Genomic DNA, 25,914 nt, shown 5'->3' on the forward strand with positions numbered 1-25,914 from the left:
CGTTCTTGTTTATATATTTCTTCATTCTCACTTGTCCTGTTTTGAGATATATATTTAAGATATTTATCTTGTACTGCTTTAGCTATTTCTTCATTCCATATCTTTATCCCCCTCTTCTCATAGTTTTTCCTGAATTGTCCTAGTGGCTCTTTTGCTATCTTTTGAATTATATTTCGTATATTATTCCATTCTTCTTCTATTTGTTCTCTCTCCGATGTTTACTTATTTCGTCTTTAATCCTTTTTTCATATAAATTTTGTATACTTTCTTCTTGAAGTAGATATACTTTATAATCCAACTCCTCCTTCCCCTCTTTAATAGATTTTCTCTTCTTCCATTTAGCCCATAACTCTATTTTTGAAGCCACTAAAAAATGATCTGAAATAATATCATATCCTATAAACACCCTAGTATCTGGACATTGTTTTTTAACTCTTAATTTTTAAAATTTCCGTTTAGTGGCGCCCAATTATTCTTCCCCCCCCCCAGTCACCACGAACCCCTATGTCATGCGTATTGAGTCCTCTGCTCGAGCAGCTGCATTTGAGATTATGATTGCTTTGATGTTGCGCAAGTAATGCTGTGAATTCTCGTATGATTGTAATCCAGAGATTATGTTTTGCAGTTCGCCTTTAGGTTTTGTTCTGTTCTAGCTTGCTTCATACAAAAGTTTTTGAAATGCTCCACGGCTTAATAGTTTTGTTGTTTATTTTCCTAGAAACTGCACTATCGGGTAAGGCAAATTCGAGCGAATCTGCAATTGCGTCACCGTCCACAACTCCTTCAATTGAAAAAACTCCAAAATCCATTTATAATGTTTTATCGGTTAGTGCAGAAGAAACTGATACAAGTTCAGGAAGGAACGATTCTCATGTCAATGTTACAGGGTCTTCCGAAGACAGATTAATGCGTCAGTCTCCGGCCTGGATGTCAAATTTGAACAACGGTGCAGTTAAACGGACGTTTTATGTCATTGTTTCTGTCATGTCAGTCGTCGTTCTGTACTTTGTAATTAAAGCCGTGAGGTAAAATTTTTCGCTGTAGAAATATAAAACGTTGATCTGATATATAAAACACTGATTTGTTTATCCCTTTCAAACTGAAATGTTTGCAAACATAGTATATTAATATTTATTCAGTGGGTGTTTTTTGGCAAATGGGCTGGCTCAGTGCTACAGTTGTGTGTGTGTGTGTGTGTATATATATATATATATATATATATATATATATATATATATATATATATATATAAACTTTCATTTTAAAATTGAAATTATGAAAAATTCGTCTTTATGACGAGTCGTTTGCAGCTGGTACGGTGTAGAGTAGTCCGGCACGTTGACTAGCGTTATTTTATTATTTCGAATTGCAGTTATCATTGCAAGCCATATTATTATCTTCTGTTCCTTCTGTTTTTTGTTTCGTGGCCTCTGTAATGGACTGATAAGAGTTAAGAAGACAGACATCATAGGATAAGAAGTTTAGCTATTTAATTCTGAAATCAGAATTAATACTGTTGCTTGTTTGGCCTGTACCCTTATATTAATTTGAGCAGAAATGTTTGCATATTTAGGGAAGAAAATACCGATTTTCTGAAATGTTCCAATAAGAAAAAAGTCGCATCGTCGAAAAAATTTTTTTATGTAAAGAAATTCCTGTTTTTTTTTGTTTATAAAACATTGTTTTGCGGATGTGGTTTAGTCGATGATTTGAGGGCCACCTCTCTCATTTTTCCGGGCTTTATATATTTATTGGTGTATGCGGCCGAACTTTGGCAACTCCATGTTATTATGTGTAGATACCATAAACATAAAGACCAATCAATATAGTGTGGTGTTGGGTTATGCTGGAATGGACTGGCTACTTCGCCTAGTCCACTCCAGCCAGCTGAAACAGACTAATTACCATTCCTGGCATATGGAGCCAGGCTAGAGATCTACTGTGTAGCACTGCAAGTTTAACTCTTCTTGCCAAGTAGTAGTAGTGGCATGTGATGCAAGAAAGCAAGTGTATGAGCTTATGCAGCATCAGCCAAAAAAAAAAAAAAAAAATCACACCATTCCCTCCAAATGCCTGTCCAGTTCCTCCTTAAATTTATTTAACCTATCAACTTCCACAATGACAGATGGAAGTTTGTTCCAGCAATTCACCACCCACTGGCTAAAGGCAAATTTCCGCACATCTGTTCTACATCTGTCTTTTCTTAATTTTAATTTATTCCCCCTAGTACTAATTATTATTATTATTATTAATATCCATATGATGCAAGGAAGCCTGAGGCTTATGCTGCACCAGGAAAAAAAAAAAAGTTCCCGGGTAACCCTGAGAGAGAGAGAGAGAGAGAGAGTCAAAAGTAGAAGGGAATCACCAAGAAAGAGAAGAATGATGATATCCAGCTCAGGACCCTGGGTGTGCCAAGCCCATACTCACCAGATGTGAGCCCCCGGGGTTATACACTTCAGCAGTGTGAATGTTGAAGAGTATAAGAAGTGCACAAGTTAGAATAGGAAAGAGACAAAGAAAGAAGAGAGGATTCTTCTAGGCTGAAGTATGAAAGAAAATAACAGGAAAATATAAGTATCTAGAAAGAGGAAATTATTTAGGACTTATTTAGGAAAAGGTCAGATAAGTGGGCCCTGCTGATAAAATATTCAGATGATTACCTGGTTTTCCTGATTAACAGGCTTACAAAATACAACCCCTATTGACACTTGGGTGTACAAACCTAGACAGTCCTAGAACTCAGTAGTAATAGCTGATTTATAGAATTGGAGCTGTTGGAATTGAGGGGGGGGGGTAGTCTGGTGATGTCAGTTTTGGATGATCTCAATTATTATAGTTCATTATCCTGGCAGATCTGGGGTGGGGAGCTTCAATTTGTTGTGTATGTGTGTGAGGGAGACCCTCTGTATTATACAGCCCTTCTTATGGATTGATGATGCTGCTGTTGTTGCCTCCCCTTGGAAGGAGAGCATTTCTATTGTGGAAGCATTCCATTGGGGGAGATCTGGGACCTCTGGAGGGAGTGGTTTCTTGTCTGTATTCTCTTTCTGTTGTTAGGAGAACGTTTAATGCTTTCTTGAAAATAACTTGCCAGTTTGTGTGGTATTATGTCTTTATTTCTGTAGAAGCTCAAGGAGGGGGTGACATCCACTAGGTGTCCACAAAATCCATGCAATTTTTGTTGCAGATGACTGTTAGGAAGTTTGGGTTATGGGCATCAGCTGCATGTTCAGAAATGTGGTGTATGTCACTGGCTTCTAGGTCTCCCAATCTGAGGGTCCTGGAGTGTTTTTGTATGTTCAATTCTTTGTAGTGATAGGATTACTCAATGTAAGTTTTCACAATGGCAGTCCATCATAATACCCTTCCCCCTTAATTTTGTTCTTCCACCCTTGGTGATTTTTCTCCTTTCTAATTGAGGAGAAAATCACCAAGGTGGCTGGAAACTATAACACAAAAAAATTCACTTTACTAGAAATAAGAAGCAGGCAAGTTTTCTCCACCCCACTACAATCCTGGGATTTTGTTTACCAGATGGACTGCCACTGTGGGAAAGCTTACATCAGGTAGTTTAATCAACACTTAGAATTGCACATGTAAGAACACTGTGGCTCTCACACTGAAGGACCTGGAAGTCATTGACATTACAAACCACCACATCTTTGAACAATATGCAGCCGACACCCATAACACCAACATTTTAGCAGTCATCAATAACAAAAAAAAAAAAATTTGGGAAGTTTGTGCAGGCCTGGTGGATGCAATCCAGCCTCTCCTCGAATTCAACTGAAATAAATTTAAATGTCATTTCCCCCACCCCAGTTGACTGTCTTCATCCAGCCACCACAGAAGAAGACAGACAGACTACCAGCAACATAAACGCTCTCTGGAGTTCCTGGGAATCCAATGGAATATTCCAATAACAGGAGTATTCCCTCCCATCCTTGGTGGGGCAGCAGCTGAAACACCAATTCATCATAAGGAAGTCCAGCAGTAGAGAGTATTCCCCAGGAGATCTGCTGGGATAGTGGTCTGCAACAGTCATGCTCATCTGTAACTAATATCACTACATTTCCCCACATACACACTCAGTCCCAACACAGCTTAGAGGCCAGGAATTGACTCTTGTTACTGGATACTAGGGTTGTGCTGTGTATTTATCTCCACCCAATCAGAGCCCATACCTACTTTGTTTTGGAGGATTCTACAGATTATTTTGGGTTGTGTAGGTTTGTTCGGTTGTGTTTTGTAAGCTTATTATCAGGCAACCAACTTAATAAAAATAAATAAATAAATTTTCTGTTTATACTCCGGCACGACAACCAAGTCAGTAGAGTTTACAATAAATCGTCAATACAAATATTTATCGTATTTAGTAGTCACGGGCTTGAACCCCGGTCCACTCAAGGAACGCGTGCTATGCACTCTCGCTCCTGACCACTGGGCTACGTCAGGCCTACGTTAAGCTTTTGTATATTGTATTTTATCAATAGGGCTGATGTACCTGTCTTTTTCCATCAGCTCCGAGTTTGTAACTTATTCCGTATATTTTTCTCCTTTATAATGACACTTCATGTATAAGCTTGCTTGCTGATGTAACTCTCGTACTGAAATACACAAGTGGGTACATTATTTGGTATTGTTAGCAACATGTCAAGAAATCTGGAACTGTGCACTTTGAATATCATTTACTTTCTTGTGTGTGCACGTATATATACAGTATTTGGAAAACCCCCACCAACCCTGAATAGTGTGCTGTTCAAAGTCCCTAGTGCATGCACATTTGCTCTGCTCAAATCTACCATTATAAATCTCCTGGGACTGCCTGTGCAATAGCAGTAGGTTAGAAGCTAGTATGGGCCATAGATTCAGTTTGGGGTGGTGGCTCAATGCAGAATCAATCACATCTGTGTAACTGCAACTCATCCAAACCTTCCGAAATCTACTGTAGCAGATATTAGGTTGTGTTTTGTAAGCCAAACCAAATCAGGCAAACGAACTTAAGCTTTTGTATATTGTATTTTATCAATAGGGAGGGCTGATGTATCTGTCTTTTCCCATCAGCTCTGAGTTTGTAACTTGTTCCATATATTTTTTTTTTTGGAAGATGGACAATACCAAAATAAAAATAAAACGTCTAGACAGCCTCACAAACTTACAGAATATTTAGCACCCATAAAGAGGTTAGTTCATGAATCACGTATGTCATCTGCAGGAAAGATCACAGAGCAAGTCTGATAGGCCACAGGAACATCCATCTCTAGAGCTTCATTGTTCACCAGTAGGGCATCTGTACATAAGCCATATGTCACAGTCACCAGTGCAGAATGCTATTTGGAGTGGTCATTCTTGATATTCATGTGATCTCTAATAGTGGCTGGTGTTATGGAATAATGAATCTCGTTACACAATTCATTCTGTGCAGTGTTTTTGGGTATGAAGATAGTTTGGAGAGCACTTCTTGTCGGAGTGTATTGGCCGTGAAGTTTGGAGGTGGTCTGATGCTTTGGAAGTGTTTTGGACAGATTGGACTTTGTGCTAGTGCTTGGATGTTTTGAGCAATTATGTGCTTATCTGCAACCTACTTGGATGTTTAATAATTATGCACTGCTCATACTGTAGAGTGCTATGGATATAGTACTGCTACAGTGTGAGCAGTACTATGGATATAGGCCCTGCTCATTTTCAGTACAAAAACTTACTATTTCATGTAGTGTGAACCTCAGAGGACTGGTTTATGGACAGTGACATCAGAAAGTTGGAGTGGCCAGCTCAGAGCGTGGTCCTCTAATGCACTTGAACACCTGTGGGATGAATTGAAGCACTGGATTAGGTTTAGTCCCAAATGGGAGTCTTATTCCAACTGACACTACCAGAAGTCGGTAGAAAGTATGCCTAAGAGGATTGAGGCTATTACACTGGACAAAGATGGCCCTGCCTTGTGTTGGGTTTTTTAATTAAAGCTCTCTTTCTGCACCCACCTGTGTGTTTATCTTTGTGTCCAAATACTTTTGAGCATATAGTGTGTGTAATACATATATCCACACTGAGTGGTCACTTCATTAGGACTCTAACATTCACAGTACATAATAATAAAGTGGAAACTCCCAGCCCTTGCAGATTTTTTTCTGAATAGCTTTTCATAAATACTGTGTGTTAATGTTTGTTATTTAATTTTGTGGCATAAATCCAACCCATGAAACATCTGTCCCTGAAAATAGTAGCCATAATATTTTTCCCCGAAATTGTTTGAATTTCTTTGTTCTAGGTGAGTCTGTTTGCTTCTGATTGGTAGTGATTGGTATTTACTCACTAGGGTGCAATGGCTGACCCAGGTTTCAGTTGCTGGTCATTATTCTAACAAAGAATCACTCTCTATGTAATGCTGTGGAAATCTAATGTGCTTGTCCCTTGTTTACTTTGTAAGCATCAGTTAACATTTTCTTCTGACACACAATTTGTGGCAATTTAGGTGGTATTTTACAATTCAATGAAGCAGTGACCTTGAAATATTGGAGAAACGTTGTTAAGATCAGGAATTGTTCACCTCCTGCATTCTTTCATCAGTTCTCTGAATCAGGTTCATCAATAACATATGGTCTTACAATTCAATTTTTATTGTGGATGCTAAATCCTCCCTTTGTAAAATGCATGCACCACTTTGCTACACTCTGGAAATTCATACATTTTCTCCATAAGTTTCTGTTAACTACTGATGAATGTCAGTAATTTAAACATAACATTTAATTTTTCTGATAGAATGAACCTGGGTGGGAGTTGTAATGAGGATGCTCATTATTAGCTTATGCTGAGCAACACAACACATTCACAATAGAATGAATCTGGAATTTGTCTGATAGAATGAATCTGGGTGGGAGTTGCAATGAGGATGTTCATTATTAGCTTATGCTGAGCAACAAAATGCATTCACAGTAACTAAACAGTTTTGTTCTGTGTAGTATGGTTTTGTTGTCAAGGCAACTTCAATCTTGTTTGTAGAGTTGCTGTGTATTTGTTTATTTCACTTACCATTACCTATGTTATCTATTATATGACCTTACCATTACTTATGTCAGCAATGGCGAACTAATAGTCAGCACTTGTGGTATGCTTAGGAACACATGACTGTCACATGGGCCACTTGTATAAATAATTTATACCATAAAAAAGTGCTTTGTATTTGAAGCCAAGTATGTAGTTTGTCTGTCACATTTAGCAGTGAAAACCATAAGTAGAAATTGTGAAAAACTATGCAAGAGCAAAGTTCTCATTTAGAAACTTGCAAGATTGTTACCTTTCTGTAATATCAGTAAAGACTATTTAGTGAGTTTTATTTATTTATCTTTTTTCCGTGTTTTGTTAAAAAAATTATTTTTTTCAGTATATTTTTGCCATGCAGGCTGGAAAAAGTTTGCCATTGCTGACCTATATTATTTATTATAAAGCATTGATATATATGCAGTTTCATTTTACCCATGAACACACAGGGTGATTCAAAATTGCATATCACTATTCTGTAGTGGGTGGGTTTTTGACATCAAAAGGAATCAAATATTGTTTTCTTTTTTTTTTTTTCCCCCTCTAAAACTGCATTGTTTTTAAGAAAAATGTTTTGTGATGCCATTTGTGCTATCAAAGAAATGATGCAAAATAATATAATTACACTGGAATGTTATAAAAAAGCATGACACAATTGATATGAATTTGGAAAATAAAATAAAAATAAAAAATCATATGCCTATTGATTTACCTTATGAAAATATTTACACATTAAATTTATAGTAATGGTTTTTATACAGATGGTTTTGTTCATCTGGCCACCTAACATTAATTTCCAAATTCCTTCATCATTTCAATTGTGTGTGAAATGGTAAACAAAAAAGCCATTCACTTTCAAAGGTCTACTCTTGAAATAAAAACTTTTAAAACAACCACCACCAACTGTAACAAGATATATTAAACCGGTTGTCATTCCCGTTTCAGCCTTTCTTAAATAATTTTAAAACAAAACTAAGTCTTTGCCAGTTTGAAATCCCATATTAGTAACATCTTTATACATACAGTAAACCCTTGCTAATCTGGTTACTGTTAATCCGGATGTCGGATAATCCAGATCGAAATATGCAAAATTCTGTTCATAGTTGAGTACTTTGAAAAACACAGGATTTAGGAAGTAGATGAGTCACTCTGACTGTGCACAGAGAGAGAGACTGCTTATATCGCTTCATTTGCATACTTCTTTATACTGTACATATATAAGTATGTAAGTTAATATATTTTTATACATATAATTATGGGTTCTAAAGAATTGAAAAGTAGAATAAAAAGAAAACACATTACTTTTACTATCATTAACAAGCTCGAAGTGATAGAACAACTTGAAAATGGGTTACCTGGAAAAAATATTGCTGAAGAATTTGGTATTGGCCAACAGACTGTGTTAGATATTAAAAAACAATCTATAAAGGCATTTGTGTTAAAATTCGATGTTGGAGTGATAAAAGCAGTGTATCAAATAGATAGACATTAAAAAAGCCAAAAGAAGTGGTATTCACATCAATGATCAAGTGGCATTGGCATGTGTAGTGTTGAGCTAAAGGCAGCAGCAGAAAAGTTTGCAAAACATTTGCAGGCTACACAATTTTACTTGCAGTTCAGGATGGCTGTGGCAATTTAGACAAAGGCAAAGTATCACTAATATAAAAATTTGTGGTGTAGCCCTAAGTGCTGATGAGCCATTTAGAAAAAAATGAAATGAAATAATAATACAATCAGGTCTTTGTTATTCTCAAATATATAAGCTGATGAAATGGGACTGTTTTGGCATGGTCTACCAGAAAATACACAAGCCACGTGCAGAGCAGTCAGGTGCCTCCGTAGCCAGGTGGGAAGGAGCAGCAGTGTGTAGCACACGCTTCTTGATTAGACAGGGGTTCGAGCCTGTCACCACCAAATACGGAGGATGCGGAAAGGTCAGGGAATGACCACCGCATTTCCTGGAGCAATATGGCCTTAGCTGCTAATGCTCCTAAAAAACCAAAAAAACAAAAAAAAAAAAAAAAAAAAAAGCAGAGCAGTCAACACCAGGGTGGAAAAAGAGCAAGAAGTTTTCAGCACTTTTGTGCCAGTGCAGATGGCACTCATTAGCTGAAGTCTGCTGTGGTTTGCAAGGCTAAGAATTCAAGGGCACTAAAAAACTGTATGTGCATATTGCCAAAATGCTTGGTTCACACAAGAAATTAAAAGAATTGGTTCCATGACCACTTCATACCCAAACAGAAAGAAGGGTTGAAATTTTCAGATTACCAGATTAAAGCACTTCTAATCCTTGACAATGCCCTGCACATCCGGATATCAAAAATATGTCCAGTAAGGATGGCAAAATAAAGTGCTTGGCTTTGCTGCAAACACAACTGCCTTAATATAGCCCATGGACCAAGGGATTATTATGGCCTAGGTGCCTCATAGCCAGGTGGGAAGGAGCAGCAGTGCGTAGCACACTCCTCTTGATTAGACTGGGGTTCGAGCCCGTCACCACCAAATACGGAAGATGCAGAAGGTCAGGGAATGACCACCGAATATCCCGGAGCAATATGGCCTTAGTTGCTAATGCTCCTAAAAACCAAATAACATATTATGGCCTGCAAGAGGCTCTACAAGCACCAAGCACAAAGTTCCTTGATGAGGTGATGGTAGTGTTGGAAGACAGAATGGATGAAGATAATGACACAAGATGAAGAAGGATGCTGGAAATCCAGAGCAAAAATATCAAATTATACAGTATTAGGTCTGCAATCTTCAACTGGGCCAATGCATGGAGGGACACTAAAAGGGGAAACTTTAGTGAATGGCTGGAAAAAACTTACAAAATACAGATGATATTGACTTTAAGGGATTAGAGCCAGGGGGTTTTCAGACTACGTTGAGGGTAGCTGGCGAGACTAAAATAATGCAAGAAAATATCCAAGATTGGCTTGAACTAGAAGGAGATCCTGGAGAGAGGAAGAAATTGCTGCAGGATTCTGCTATGGAAGGAGAAGGGTTCATCCAGAATGAACTACAAGAATCTACAATTAAGAAGAAAATTCTTAGCTCTTCAAGAAATGGCATTGATTCAGTAATCAATTTTGTGGACTTTTCAACAAATCAAAATTGCAGGGGTATTATGAACACCTAAGAACTGTGAGGGAGATTCTAATTAAAGAACAGCAGCAAAGGTCTGTTCAGACAAAACTTGACAGTTTCTTCAAACCTGCATTATTACTTCCAAAAACAAGTACGTCTGAGTCATCTATTGATGGATAAATGTATTGTCTTTTTATAGTTTTTAAATAAAGGTTCTACAGTGATATATTCTTTTTATTTATTTTCATCAGTACTGCTAATTTAGTTTCCATTTATTTGTATTCTAAGTTTTTTTTTTGTCTTTTAGGGCTATCTTTTGCTTTATTAATCCGAATGACTTCCCCCCCCCCCAAATTAATCTGGTTTAGCAAGAGTTTACTGTATTTCTAAAAGCATCTTGTTTTGTTTATTCAAATTTATTCAATGGTTCAATTTTTCTAAGCATTTAAAAGTCATTTATTGCACATCAGTTTATTTCATCCTTTTATGATTTCATTTTTTAATCCAGAATGTGATTGTTGAAGTGCAAGCAATTGAGGGAACAGTTTTCCAATGCATAATTTCATAATTTCGATTGTCTAATCCATGTAACTCGTGACCTCTTATGCAATTTTTGGAATATTCAAGTTTTAGTGTTTTCTTATTGAATATGCCAAGTATACTATGCATAACATGGAAATAAGCATTCACTTAATGGCAGTTCAAAAATTTTTCAGTAAATTTTAGTGCTTTTTTTAGGCTTTACTTCTTTACAGAAATAGTGCCATCAAAAAATATTTCACAAAATTTCAATATTCAATCAGTTGTCCAGTATAAACTTCACCATTGAGTTTCTGAATGTGTTAATAACTTGTTATATGTATCTCCTAAAGAACAAAGTTCTCAAAATTGCGAAGTTAGATTAACTAGAATTGAAAATGACATAGCATCCTTGAACTAGATCGGTGGAGAGTGCAATGCAGATAGTCCACTATGATACAGGCTATGGCAGCTACAGCTTGCTACCTGGTAACCTAAAACACTGAGGAAACTGATATTTGGGTGCCATTTGTGAGTCAGGTGGACCAAATTTTGGGGAAATCTGGTCATTCTGCACACTTCACCTAGTATATTTTGGAGGCAACTACCCAAATGTTAAACCAGTATAAGCAGCAGTCAAAGATCTGGCATCTACACCAGAGGAATGCCTCCCCTTCTGTGTTATAGACAATACTAAGTTGTAGATGACTCTCATCAGTTGGTGCAATACTACCACTTTGCCCATTGTAGGCTTGAAGTGGTGAAACCGATGTTTAGTCTCCAGAGCAAAGTATAGTCTGTCTGGCAACCCATAACTCTTCCATCTTGTAATAAGAGTGATGTCCTTTGAGGTTATGGTAAGCATCATGTGGTAGGATCCAGTATTCCTTACATTTTGAGGGTACAGCTTTAAAACAGTTTTCACAGGCTTACCAGCAGATAACCCACTGGACTGAATCTGGAGGCATCTAGATCAGCTCACTGCCTCTACTTGGACAGCTAATGATAAGAGAAGTCTGACTAGTTTGTATGTGAGAGGCATCATTGTCATGGAGTTTGGTATATTCTTTCCGTCTATATGCCATATCCAAAAATTTTTTGAATCATGCATATTCACTCTATCTACTATTGCATCATGAATAATCAAACTAATAGAACAAACTTATCTGCAAAAAAGATCTGTGCTTCCCAACAACTTCCTAATTTTTTTCACAAATATATATGTTGTCTCAGTGATGTCTATTTCTGTCTACAATCTGCCAAGCCTCACTTACTTTTCTGACAAAATTCCAGTTGTTAGTTTCCGTAACCATTACACATCTGTTTTCTTAATTATTTGCTCCATGATTCCTTTGTTTCAAAGGTGGTACTTGTGTATATGTCCACTCTGTTCCTTGTCAGAGACTTCCTGATTTGAAACTATCTTTTTGATCACCTCTGACTTTAACTCTTGCTACTCCATTCTGTCAAATTCATCTTTTGCTTCTATCATTCTTCCATATTCACTCTGACTTCCTTTCTTTGAAATTACTTTCTCAGTATAACTTTCCTAACAGTGAGGTAATTTTACTTGCTGATTTTAATGTTTATAACAGCAGCTGTCTTGTTTTCTTTTCAAAATTAAACAGATCCATCTGTTTAAAATGCTGAGGCTTATTCCAGAATACCAGGTAGTCATAACCATATGCCTAACAATCTTCATCCTTTTTCTCACCAGCATTTCTTCAAAGTACATGGTCAGTGTTAGTCTTCTAGGTACCTCAGATCACAGCTTGTTGGTCTCTTCTCCTGTGGAACTTTTTTCTCTTGTGGCATCTTCAACCTTATGTTATTTGGCATTATAGTAATGAAAAATGAGATGATCTGTCTGTGTGGTTTCTATTCTTTTATTCCTTGATTGGATTACTGTTTTAAATCTGATCCAGTTTTTGCTCAGATTGTGTCAGGGAAATTATTCTTGTAGGAATGAGATCCTTTATTCTGCATCAACCCTAAAATCTCGTCCTTTATCTAAACCCTGGTTTTCAAATAAATGAGGCAAGGCTGTTCAAGATAATGTTGTATACTGCATCTGGTTTGCATCCAAATCTCTAATTTCATTTTCTGCTTGCACTAAAGCTCACAACAATTGAAAAACATTTTTATCACTCTAAACTTGATTTTGATCAGGTTTTGATCACTTTCAAAATAGTAGTCAAACATTCTGGACCCTTACCAAAGCTACTGTCTGCAACTCCTGTCCATCTATATTTCCACCTCTGTTACAACTTGATGGCTCTATTGCATCCTCAGCTAAATATAAAGCTGACTCAATAGCAGTCATGCTTTTCTACTAACTTGTGTATTGATGATTCTGGTAAACAAGCCCCCTGCCATACCAGTACACCGCATTCTATGCCTTCTATGATCTTTTGAACAGAAGGATGTAAGAAGAATTTGGAATAATCTTGGTGTGAAGAAAGCTCCAGCTCCTGATGGCATCTCTCCACTTGTTTTCAAAACCGTGCACTTCAGCTTGCTCCTGTTCCATGTCACTCTTTTTTTACACTTTCTTATTCTACTGGTGTTTTTTTCTTCTACTTGGAAATTTGCTCGTATTGCAAAAAAGGGTGACAAATCTTTCCTGCACAGTTATTGCCCCATTGCACTTTTACATTTCCAAAGTAACAAGAGATATCCAATCACCGACTTACCCTGTCTCATCCTTCAATCTGATTAATTGCCAATATAAATTTTATCAGTTTTGATCTACTGGTGATGTTGGCTTAAGTTACTCATCTTTTGACAAATTCAGAGTTTGAAACTCAAGCAGTTACCATAACATTTCTAAGGCTTTTGATTGTGTTTTACTTAAAGGTTTTCTAAACAAGCTCCCATCTTTTGGCTTACTCATTTGTTTATTGCAATTGAATATCCAGTTTTTTTTCTGACTGATCATTTGCTGGTGATGGTATATGGCTCTCTCTCTCTCTCTCTCTCTCTCTCTCTCTCTCTCTCTGTCTTCTTCACTAATGCTGGTGTTCCCTGAGGTTCAGTTCTTTCTCCCACTCTTTTCTTCTTGTATATTAATGATCTTCCACACTGGAAATCCTATTTGCTGATTTCTGGCGATAGCACTCTACAATCCACCTTTCAATTTGAGAAGCCTTGCCTGCACCAATGGTCTCAACTTCAAATATTGACCACTAATTCGCAAAATGGAAAACTGGAGGTAATTTTATAGTGGGGCAAAGAAAGTTTAACTTTAATCCTAAAACTCAGTCCTGTCTTTTTTTTCTCTTATAAAGAGTCAACTGCTTCTATGGTTACCTTTGATGACACTCAGATTTCTAGATCAGTTATCTCTATTAGGAATTACCCTGACTTCTAACCTTTCCTGGCATAAGAACATCACAAATATTGCTTCCTCTGCATTAAAAAAAGCTGGGTTATCTTTTTTGCTCATGGCTTTACTTTTCTTCTAAACAACTGCTGCTGTACCGTGGAATACTGTTCCCACATCTGGAGTGGTGCTCCCTAAACTTCTGGTCTCTATTCAGAAGAGAGTAGTCAAGTTAATTAATGACTAATCTCTCTTGCTCTGTCTTCCATGCTCTGCTCTCAGTTTCTGCCACATGCCTTTTCTATGGATACCTCCATGGGCACTGTTTTTCTGAATTGACATCTGTAATTTTCCCACTCTCATCCAAATTTGTCCAAACCCATGTTGCATCCAGTCAGGATGCATTCACTGTGCAACTCCAAACTCACAGAACTAACAATTTCTCTTCCTCATTTGTCTTTTCTGCTTTTGCTTGCTGAAACAACCTTCTTTTACATGTATTTCCTGAAAATTACAATCTACTGAGATTCATGTCCAATGTGAACGATATTTTCCCCCCTACCTTCAACCCATGCATAGCACTAAGCTGTAAATACCATTTTGTGTTTAGGAATTTGTAAAAATAATAAATAAATAAAAATAAAATTTCATTTGGGCTCCAAAGTAATTCTGTGAAATTTTACTTTTAGCCCATAGGATGCTCTGCAGGTGACACATTGGTTGCATTCAAAATTGGCACCACTAAGACCACTTATAGTTAGAAGTGAAGGAAATGTGTGCCCTGCCTAGCTGCCATCCTTAGTTTTTTAGTATACACCAATGAGCCAAAACATTATGACCACCTACCTAATATGATGTTGGTCTTCCAAGTGCAGCTAAAGCAGCTCGTATCCAGTGAGGCACGGACGCTACAAGATTTCTAAATGTGTCTTGTGGCATCTGGTACCAACATGTAACCAGCAGATCCTTTAACTCCTGTAAGGTCCATGGTTGAGATGCCGCAGATTGGAGTTGTTGTTCCAACACAAACCACAGATGCTTGATGGGATTGATGTCTGGGGAATTTGGAGGCCAGGGCAATACCTGGAAGTCTTCCTCATGTTCTGCGAACCAGTCTCGAACAATCTGGGTGGTGTAGCATGGCGCATTATCCTGCTGAAAGACAGCACCGCCAGAGGGGAAGACCGTTGCCATGAAAGGGTGTATCTGGTCAGCAATGATGTTTAGGTAAAGGGTAAAGTGTGTTATCTAGTGGCACCAGGGGTTTCCCCCATCTCTGCATTGCTTACATTGTGGGTGTGCCAGTTTGCTGGGAAAGCCAGAGATTTAAAAGTGTGTGGGTATTGAATTTGTGTTATGTCGTGTACTGTTGTTCATCTGGTCGTTTAGCCGCTAGACCCCTGCTGAGGCCCAACATTGTGCCACTTATGCCCCATGGAGGCAGACCAGGAACCTAGTAGACTAATTTTACTCTGGCAGGTCCTGCTGCCTAATTTCCTGAGATTTCAGTGGCTAGGACCTAAAAAAAAAAAAATATATATATATATATATATATATATATAAAAATATATACATATACACACGCACATATAAAATATATATGTGTGTATAATATGTACATATATGCGTGTCTTCAATTGCATGAGAAAATATCACTTAGATGTAAAAAGGCCGAAAGTGGGCGTAGTTAATTTGGAGTTGTTTAATGTTTTGGTGTGGGGGCATACGCTTGCGTAAAGATAGAAGGGGAGGAGACTGTAGACTTGGGGAGTAAGGCAGAAGTATGGGGATAATAGAGTAGGTGACCCCAGTAGATCAGTGAGGCATGCACATGCCTCACCAGAAGGAAAGGAGGGGTGGGGCCCTTCCACACTAGAATTTAAAGAGAGTTGGGCTAGGTTGCCTGGCTCAGATCCCCATGTGGCATCAGCAGCTGGGCTGCATGTCACACACGTCAGCTCTGTCCAAGTTGTCGGTCCGGTATTTGTCCTGGAACAGGAGCAAGGATCCCTTTGTTCCAGCTACGTGGATGTCCTCAGGTTCTGCTTGTGGTTGTAGGCGACTAGTCGTGTACTTCGTGGGTGTTCTTGTTTTTCCTTCTTCATTGTTACAGTCGATGTACCTATGGTCCAATCCAGTTTGTTTTTAGTCGGGGTCTCATCCGTTCAGGCAATCCCCGAGTGTTTATCTGTTCTTTTGTTGTGTTTATAGTAGAAGGCTGTTCGCCTACTTCGTGAATTGACATTTGTCCTCAGTCGGGGTCTCGTCTGTGATAGGACACTGGGGTTTCCTTTTCATTTCACCTTATTAGTTCCAGGCTTTTCTCGTTGGTTACTGTCAAGGTATGTGCCTTGGGGCTTAGATTTATCCTGATCCAGTTACTTTAGTCAGGATTGAATTTATCCTGGGAGTGTTGTCAGTTTTGGGCAATGGCGTAGTTGGCTCTCTGTCTTGCAAACAATTTCTGGGCAAAATCAGTGAACGCTAGGTACTCATCTTTGGTGTCCAGGAGGTGTTGTTCAAGGCCTCTTGGTTGGTATCTGATCTTGGTGATTAGGGTGATGCGTAGGTCGTCATAGAGCTGGCAGTCATACATGAGGTGCTGCCAGCTCTCTAATCCTCGGCAAACACAGGTGGGGTCGTCTTGGATCCGAAGGAGTGATAACTTTGCATTAATGGCCCCAAGGTCTGTGAATAGATAAGTTGATTGTAAGCCAGGGGAGAACCAGTTGGGTGATGTGGGGTATACATGAGTCACATTAGGTATGGATTTTCTCGTGATGTCCCCAGTACTGGAGTTTTGCCATCCCTCCTGCCACACCTGTATTAGATGCGCGTTCAGTCTCTTCTCTGTTTTCTGATTAGCGTCTGGGTCTGTTGTGAAGTCCAGGCAGGTTTTTGAGATGCCCTTGGTATTGTGGTATAGAAGTCCTCATCTGACTATTTCCAGGTCCAGTGGGAGTACTCCTGCAATGACTTGGAGAGCGTGGGTACTGACAGTATTGCACGCACGGGTGATGGACAGTAGATGGTTCGTTGGGTGGAGTCTATTAGTCGCTTGTTGGAAGCGAGTGTGGCCTTTTGCAACCACACTCCCGCGGCATACGTTATGATGAGGATGTACACTGCCTTGTAGAAAAGATGGAGCGTGCGCTGGGTGAGGCCCCAATCCTTTCGGGTGACTCTCGCAATCATGGCTGAGTAGGATCTGATTTTTTTGCGGATGTATTTTATATGCTCCCTGAAGGTTAGTTTGGTGTGTAGGATCACACCCAAATATTTGATCTGTGCAGAGTATTTAATGGTTGTATTGTTTATCTTTATTTGTGGGGGCCGTCTGATTTGTAAGGTGCCTTTGAGTAACATTGAGTTGGTCTTTGCTGGGGAGATGTGCTGCTGATTGTGTCGAGCCCATTGCTGCAGTTTGTCCAGGGAGTTGTTGGCCATGCTTTCCAGTTCTGCTTGTGAATTTGCCGTAATGGTAATGATGAGGTCATCGGCAAAAACCTGAGTTTTGACCTCGCTAAGGTAAGGAAGCCGTCCAGTACGATGTTCCACAGTACTGAGCTGCCCACAGGGCCCAGGACTGAGCCCTGTGGGCAGCCTCTGTAAATGTTCCTAGTCAGTGTTTGGAAGCGGGCTTTCACTGTGATTTCTCTGTTTGAGAGGTAGCTTTGGATGAGATTGTAGAGGTTTCCCAGAACACTAGCAGCCCTGAACCTCGCCAGGATGCTCGGCCACCAAAGGGAGTCGAATGCCCTGGCGAATTCCACAGAGATCATGAGGAAGTATTTTTTGTTGCATGTGGCTACTTTATCCAGTAGGTGCTGAGGACCCCCATCTGAAACCAAACTGGTTCGTGGAGGAAAGCCCAGCCCTGTTATAATGTTTCAAGAGTCGGGAGTATAGAAGGCGTTCTAGTAGTTTGCTTACTACAGTGAGAAGGGTGATAGGCCTGTATGGGCCTGGAGGTTTGGAATAGTTCTTTAAGATTAATTTTACGTTAGCCTTCTTCCAATCTGTTGGGAAGGTTCCTGTTTAAAGGCAGTTGTTATAGAGATTGAGGAGCAGGTCTGGGGCGATCTCGACCACTTCTTTAATCATTTCTGGTTCAAGCAGGTCTAGTCCTGGGCATTTGTTTGATTTTATCAGTGAGTTCCTATTCAGTGAAGTATGGTTCTGCTTCCTGGGTCTGATAGGCATTGTTTTGTTGGCACTGATGCTTCTGCTCCTGGGTTATCAGTGGGACTGCAGGGTGGAAGATTGTGTTTAGGATGTTTGTTATTGAACACGCCCATGTAGTTGTGTCTCCACTTGGGAGTCGGGTTGCAGCAACTACCTCACCCCTGGGGAGTTTGTTTGTAGTAACTTTGTGCACAATTTCCCAAGGGTTGCCATTTCCGGTGGTCTGAACGAAGTGCTCCCAGCATTCCTGTTTGGCTCTTCGTATCTGGGCAGTGTATGTGTTTCTTGAGGTCCTGTAATTTTGCCTCATGGTCTCTACTTCCGCAGCCGGCCAGGTTCTTTTTGCCCTTTGGAAAGCCTTTCGTCTGGTTTGGGTCTCCTTCCTAAGTCGCTGCAGTTCCCACTCCACAGTTTTCTTAGGTATTGCCGCTTTGCCAGCTCGTGTGATCAGTGCTGTGATTCTTCTTTGTAATATGTTGGAGTCCTGTTCGGTCAGTAGTTCTTTGCGATGTTTCTGTTGTTAAGCAGTCAGTGTTGCCATGAAGGTCTCCCAGTTTGTCTTCAGGATGGAGAATCTTTGAATCTGCATTGTGAGAGGAGGTTGGTTAACTGTGTTGAGATGGAAGGTGATAGCTCGATGGTCTGAGGTGGTCCATGCATCATGCACTGTCCACCCATTAATATTACTTGCTATGTTTCTGGTAGCCATTGTCACATCTATGGTTGTCTCTCCCATGGTGTTACAAAAGGTTGGGAGGTTGTTAGGCTTATTCAGGACCGTGATGGGGAGTTTGCCAGGAACTCCTCCAGCCTTTGTCCGTTTCTGGTTCCCCGTCGGTCTGCTGTATGGCTGTGCCAAACTGGCGACTTGCAGTTTGCATCAGTGCAAATAATCAGTGTTCCTGGCAGTGTCCAGGACTGTTTGGAGGTACCTGACCACAAAGGTGATATCTTCCCCAGGATGGCAGTATAAAGCAACGATGTAGTAGGAGCCCAGAGCGGTGAGTATGTGGGCACAGGCCGCCCAAGCTGTGCAGAGATGTGTGATCCTTGTTGCAGTTATGTCTGGGTTCCTGACCACTATTGTGGCCCATGGGGTGTCATCTTCCGTTTGAATAATTTTATAGTTCAGGGGGTATCCTCTGACTGCCTTGAAAGCAGTATATGGCTCTCTTATAGGATGAGGATGTCAATATTCTCCTCATCCGCTTTTACTCTGACCTGATCAGCCACTGCTCTGGCTCTTTGTGCATTAATTTGCAGAAAGGTGACCTGTTGTATGCTCTATTGTGTGTCCCCATAGTCTAGTTGGGCTTGGTAGAGATTCTTGACTTTTTGGTACACTGGACATTTATTGTCCCTGAGTGAGTGTTTGGCATCCATTTTGAGACTTTTACAGTTGTTGCAGGTTCTTCAGTTTTGTTTGGGCAATTGGCAAAGGAGTGCCCTTTGGTAGCACAGTGGCTACAGGTCAGTTTGTTGTGGGTGCTATGCCCAAATTTGCAACACCTAAAACATTTGGGGATCACCACCTGTTCCTGAAAGCGGAGACTGCTCCAATTGATAAAGATCCTGGGCTGTCTGGCAAGAGACTGCCAAGCCCCCGGGGTGAGGTCTAATATCCAGTTTACTCTGGATGGGTTTTTCGATGGCGTACTGTATTTGGGAGTGAGCAGTGTTTCAGGATCTTGGCCTGCTAGGTGTGCACAAGGTTCCGTTGGTATATCTCTTCTACGATTTGGTCTCGAGTTGCATCTTTTTCCAGGTCATAGATCACTATAGCCGGTCCTTTCTTTTTCGGGGAAGTTGCAGACAGTCCTAAGTCAGGCATCTTGGCATTTTGTATTATTTTTACCGCCTCTTCTCTTGTTTCAGTCTCAATCAGGACTCCAGCATTCCTGGTCTTCCTGACCGCTCTTATTCGTGTGTTTTAAAGTTTGTCTTGGAGTTTGGTGATGACTTGCTTCTTTAGTTCTACAGCAGTTTGACTTTTGTGGGAGTATGTGGGCGCACGCTGTGGCATTTGGTTTGTCCCACATTCCTTATAGGCTTATAGTCGTGTGATTGCTCTCTTACTGTCGAGATACATGTCGTGGAGAATTGTTTCCATTTTGTGAAAAATGGTCACAATTTGCAACCTCAGGCTGGTTGACACTCGATTTGAATTTTCTTTGAATATATTTTCCAGTGCAGTTTTGAGGGCTCATATATAGAGCCCTCTGGTATGGCAGGGTCAAGGGCTGGGCCCTGCTGCTTATCTTCATTTGTATCCTTTTTGGATACAGTGATTTCTGTGTGTTCCCTGGTCATCGTCTGAGAGCATGTTTCCCGCTCCGACTTGGGACCGTCCTGTTTGCGATTTTTTTGCTTGCTAGGTTGGGATCCAGAACGGGGATCCTCCACTTCGTTCTGGGGGTCCGTTGTGACTGGATCGTCATTTAGTTCCTGGGAGTCCTTAGATTTTTCAGCTCTTCTTTCCATACTTGTATTCCGGATAACCGGGAAAGTTTGGATTATCGGGTTTAATTTGTGATGGCCGGATATAGCTGTGAAAAAGCTGGCGAATGGTGCCTGCCAAAAGTTCGTGGTGTAATTTGAAGGCTTCTGGTGTGCCTTAGTATTTTTATACTATCCCCACTGACACTTTGGGGGGGAAACAGCCAAGTATGAAAATCCCCCTAGGAGAACAGGGTTAATTTCTTGTGGGAGTTTTTTATGGTGGCAAAGAAGTTGGAGGCATTGTTTTTGCTGAAATTAACAGAGGAACAGAGAACAGCTTCTCACTATGGTCAGCTTATGGTAGAGGAGGTGGGGAGAACAGAGATTTCATTGTTTCCAGTAAATTACATTGTTTGGTGGGAATAGTTGGGCCATGGTCACTGTCCAGCGTTGAGGCAGTGTTATCAAGTGTCAAAATCTCATCATGCGAAGTAGAAGTCGAGTTTGTAGTTTTCCTCCAAAGCAACTAGAATGCAGAGGGCCCCAAAACTATTCTCAGAAATAAATATTTAGAGCAACTAGTAGAAAGCAATATGACAGTGAACAAAGGATACTGGCAAAACACATGGTTTATATCTAGGCAATTCTAACACCCAAGTCTAAATAAACATATATGTGAGGTACCCAGTCAAGAGTTTCTAAGGCAAACACCAATCCCAGTAAAATTTTCGATTTTACAAGAGCAGCGGCGTTAAATATGACTTCACTGCCTTATAACGTTTTCGTTATGGTTACCACGTGGATTTCCATAGTGCAAATAATGATAAATCTGCTCGCTAGTAATATGGCCTTCCCACATCCAAAAATTATGAAAATTTACCTGGAGGTAAGGAAAGCAATGCTACATCCACTGGTATGGTCCACGCAGTCCGAGGTCTCAGTAATCCGAAGTATTATCCAGCTTTTACGAGAGCAGTTAAAATAGCATCAGCACAGAGAAGGAACAGTAGTGCCACCTCTCTGGTGTAATGTTTAGGTAGGTGGTAGATGTCAGAGTGCCTGGCACATGGATGACTGGACCCAGGGTATCTCAGCAGAACATCACCCAAAGCACGACACTGCTGCCACTGGCTTGTTTTCGTCCGTCCCATGGTGCATCCGGGTGCCATCACTTCCCCAGGTAAACGATGCATATGTACCCAGCCGTCCACATGGTGCAACAGGAAATGTGATTCATCGGACCAGACGACCTTCTGCCAATCACTCAAGGTTCAGTTTCAATGCTTGCGTGCCCATTGTAGGCGCTGCCGCCAGTGAGCTGTTGTTAGCATGGACACTCGGAGTGTGGCGCCTCCGTAGCCAGGTGGGAAGGAGCAGTAGTGCGTAGCACACGCTTCTTGATTAGACCGGGGTTCGAGCCCGTCACCACCAAATACGGAGGATACGGAAAGGTCAGGAAATGACCACCGCATATCCCAGAGCAATATGGCCTTAGTTGCTAATGCTCCGAAAAAAAAAAAAAACGAAAAAACGAAAGCACTCGGAGTGGCCTGCAGCTATGCAGCCCCATTTTCAGCAGGGTTCGATGTACTGTGTATTGTGACACATTACTCCCATCACCAGCATTCCAATTACTGGCGAGTTGTGCCAGTTGCCCTTCTGTTGCCATATACTATCCAGGAGAGCATAGCTCACATAGCATCGATGAGCAGTGGTCGTCCAACACCTTGCCAGTGATTCGTGGGTTTTCCCTCCTCTGACCACTTTCGGTAGGTATTAACTATGGCTGACTGTGAGCATGCTCTGATAGGATATGCTCTGACCCAGTTGTCTGGCCATTACAATTTGGCCTTTGTCAAATTCGTTTAAGTCCGCTGCCTTTCGCATATGAAGAACAAGAGTAGCACTGATTAATGGAGCTCAGTATCAGGTGTTTTTTTATACCGTGTCCTGACCCGTGCACAAGCCGTAATTCACCTGCAGTTGCTTCAATTTGCATAATAACTCACTGGTTATAATGTTTGGGATCATCGGTGTAGCCATTGATGAACATATATGCAAAAGTGGCTTTTTCACACTTGAAATGCGAATGCCTTTCATGAAGTTATTTGGTAAATCTATTTTGAGATTGAAAATGAATGAGCAAATGGGATAATTAAAATTGTTGGCTGAACCATTGTTTAAATATGAAAGAGCCACAATATACTCTGAATATACTGTGGTTGTTGAGTATTTAAATTTCTTTCTATTACTGTTCACACAGAGTGATGTAATCCTGAGATAGTTAATTCACCAAGTTTTACTTCTGAATTTCATTGTGTTAACTATAGCTAAAAGGTAATGATTTTTATAACTGCTTGTCTAAAATAGTGGTATTTGGCTTCTTGAAAACCAAATACATATTGACTATTTAGGAGAAGCAAAACAAAAGTAGGTACAAGTGGGAGTGGTTGTCACTGATAACCCTCCTTATTTTACATAAATACAGGTTTTGGTGTCATGATTTCTACTAGACTTACATAGGATTAAAGTAAAATAGATGGTTTATATAAAGATAAAAATACATTTGAAAAATAGTTTCAATGTATAATGTGTGAATTTTTCTTAGAGTTCGGCAGAGAAAAAGTAAAACACGTAAATATGGAGTAATAACATCTACAGATCTAGAGATGGAACCTTTAGGAAAAGGAGATGATGAAGAGGAAGATACCACTTTGTTTGATGCCCGTAATCATAAATACAGAATGAAGTAACATTTAGAGGATTTTTATCAGTGTAAGTTCTTGCTTCATATTTTTTTAAAGAAATTTCCCGCCATCCTCTAATGTAGTGGTTTTAGATGATGAAACTTGTCTGTTTTCATGCTGGCATCTGACTTAGGCTAACAGCAATTTATACAGTAAGTTACTATTAGATTAAGAGATATATGGAAACAACAGAATTTCATTATTTTTATTTGATTATATTAACATTTAGACACTTATTTTTCTTACAAACTTACAAATTAAGCAAGCTTTAAAGTGTTAAAATCAAATTGTTTGTACAGTGGAACCTCCCAAATCCATCAAGCTCTTATTTGGCACCCGCAAATTCCCTAAAAGTGCCAAATCTTGGTTGAGTATGTGGTTGAGTTTCACTGTACACCATGAAGATTTCACTTTTTTTTTACTTGAGGGATTTAATTTTTCCCCTCTTGTACACTACTTTATAAGTAAGATTAATTTTGTGGTGAAACAAGTGACAGGAGAATTAATCATTTTAATATTATTATTATTAGCCATATGGTGCAAGTAAGCCTGAGGCTTATGCTGCACCAGCCAAAAAAAAATTCTGAATGAACACACACACACACACACACACACACACAGAGAGAGAGAGAGAGAGAGAGAGAGAGAGAGAGAGAGAGAGAGAGAGAGAGAGAGAGAGAGAGAGAGAGAGAGAGAGAGAGAGAGAGAGAGAGAGAAGTGGAAGGGAAGAATGATGTTAACCAGCTCTGGACCCTGGGTGTGCCAAGTCCATAATCACCAGATGTGAGCCCCTGGGGTAATATCTGGGATTTTGTTAGAATTAAGCTTCCATCAGAACTCACCACTTGCCAAACTCTGCTAATAAATAACCTTGATGTTTATGCAGACCAGTGGTCACAGAATAGAGTAGAGGCAGATTTGTTTGAGAAACACATGTTCATATGAGTTGTGAATTGTGCTTTCTGTAAACTTAAAGTAATAATTTGAACCTCTAATTGTTGCCTTTCATTATATCTTTATTTCATTATATTAAGAATCTAAAGAGAGGGGTCCATCAAGCTCTCAGCTGCCCACATCAACGCCAGAGCTTGCACTTGGTCATCACGCAACACAGCGGCAACCCCCAAGGCAGAATCCGCTGGTCCCACAGGAACTAGTAGTTGTTGGTGACTCTATTGTCAGGGAAACGGGGAACATGCTTTGTAAAAAGGATAGGTGGAACAGGACCAGGGTATGTCTGCCAGGGGCAAAGGTTGATGACGTTGTAGAGCGGATATCATCTTTTAAGGGCACAAAAGGTGATATAGTTGTACACGTTGGCATTAATGATATTAAGAGTAGGAGACCGGCAGAATTACTTAACAAGTACAGGTCACTGTTGAAAAAAAGCCGTGAATTAGGGTTGAATTTGAAAGTGTCTGAAATTCTGCCCAGACACGATAGGAGGGAGTATATGATGAGAGCCTTGTCGATCAATTCGGCCCTAGAAAGATTGTGCAAGGCTCAAGGGGTAGAATTTTTTCCAGCCTTGTCTGTACTTGTTAACAGAAGGGACTGCTTCTACAGGGATGGGATACACTTAAATAGAAAGGGTGCAAGAATATTTGCTGATGCTATCGAGGCAGTGTTAGGTGGGTCGGAAAATTGCTAGCTTGGGGGAATACAAGGACTAATAGATTAACAGTAGCCACTGGCAGAGGTGAAGGTGATTCTTGCACTGAGCAGCAGCTTGGAAAATAAGATGCAGGATGATTCAGGGACTGCTGGGAGTCGTTGCGGTGCAGGTAAACACATGGGTTGTGTTAGGGTAGCCAAGAAAAAGAACAGGTGCATGTATACTTGCGTGTACACCAATGCTAGGAGTTTGGTAAATAAATTTGATGAATTTGAGTTATTGCTCAAAGCATCAAAGGCAGATATTGTTGGGATATCCGAGACGTGGTGTCACACAGATATAACGAATGCAGAACTGGAATTTGGGGAGTACAACTTCTACAGAAAGGATAGACAGGATAGAAGGGAGGAGGGGTTATGCTATTAGTTAAGAAACACATAAAATCCAAGGAAGTGAAGCCAGTTGACATCGCTGGAGAGTGTAGTGTCGAGTCAGTTTGGTGTGACATAAGCATTGGGAGATCAAAATTGAGAGTAGGAGTGTGCTATAGGCCTAATGACTCTGATGAGTATAATAAGAAACTGTACAGGGAAATAGAGTGGGTTAGTAAATCAGAGAGTCTTATAATGGGGGATTTTAATTTCCCAGATATTGACTGGAATTTGTGGGTTGGTCACTCACGCACTAGCAAGGCTCTTGTGGATTTATTGGATGATTGTTTTCTACATCAGAATGTTCGGGAGGCAACTAGAGGGAGTAATACTCTTGATTTGATTATCAGTAGTGATTCTTCATGCATTAAGAATCTGCAGATAGAGGAACCACTAGGTGGTGGTGATCACAGTGTGCTGAAGTGGGATTTACTCAAAGAGGTAACTACCATCAGGGGTAAAGGGAAGGGTTATTGCTTTCGTAAAGGTGACTGCGATGGTCTGAGACAGTATTTAAATTCTATACAG

The 25,914-nt window shown here is 40.1% G+C and overlaps 1 protein-coding gene across 2 annotated transcripts in view; it reads left to right on the forward strand.

Annotated features, from left to right (window-relative positions):
• Positions 1-560: 560 nt before the first annotated feature.
• Positions 561-25,914, forward strand: part of LOC150083366 (uncharacterized) — a 38,884-nt gene continuing 13,530 nt past the window's right edge. For both annotated transcript variants that reach the window (XM_090377216.1, XM_090377217.1), the window contains exons 1-2: positions 561-1,025; positions 23,202-23,368. In XM_090377216.1, coding sequence (XP_090233342.1) covers positions 679-1,025; positions 23,202-23,346 — 492 coding nt within the window. In that variant the 5' untranslated portion in view covers positions 561-678 and the 3' untranslated portion in view covers positions 23,347-23,368. The remainder of the gene's footprint in view (positions 1,026-23,201; positions 23,369-25,914) is intronic.

This window comes from Mastigoproctus giganteus, chromosome 7 (assembly GCF_048544385.1).
Source record: "Mastigoproctus giganteus isolate SK-2022 chromosome 7, ASM4854438v1, whole genome shotgun sequence".
NCBI lineage: Eukaryota > Metazoa > Arthropoda > Arachnida > Uropygi > Thelyphonidae > Mastigoproctus > Mastigoproctus giganteus.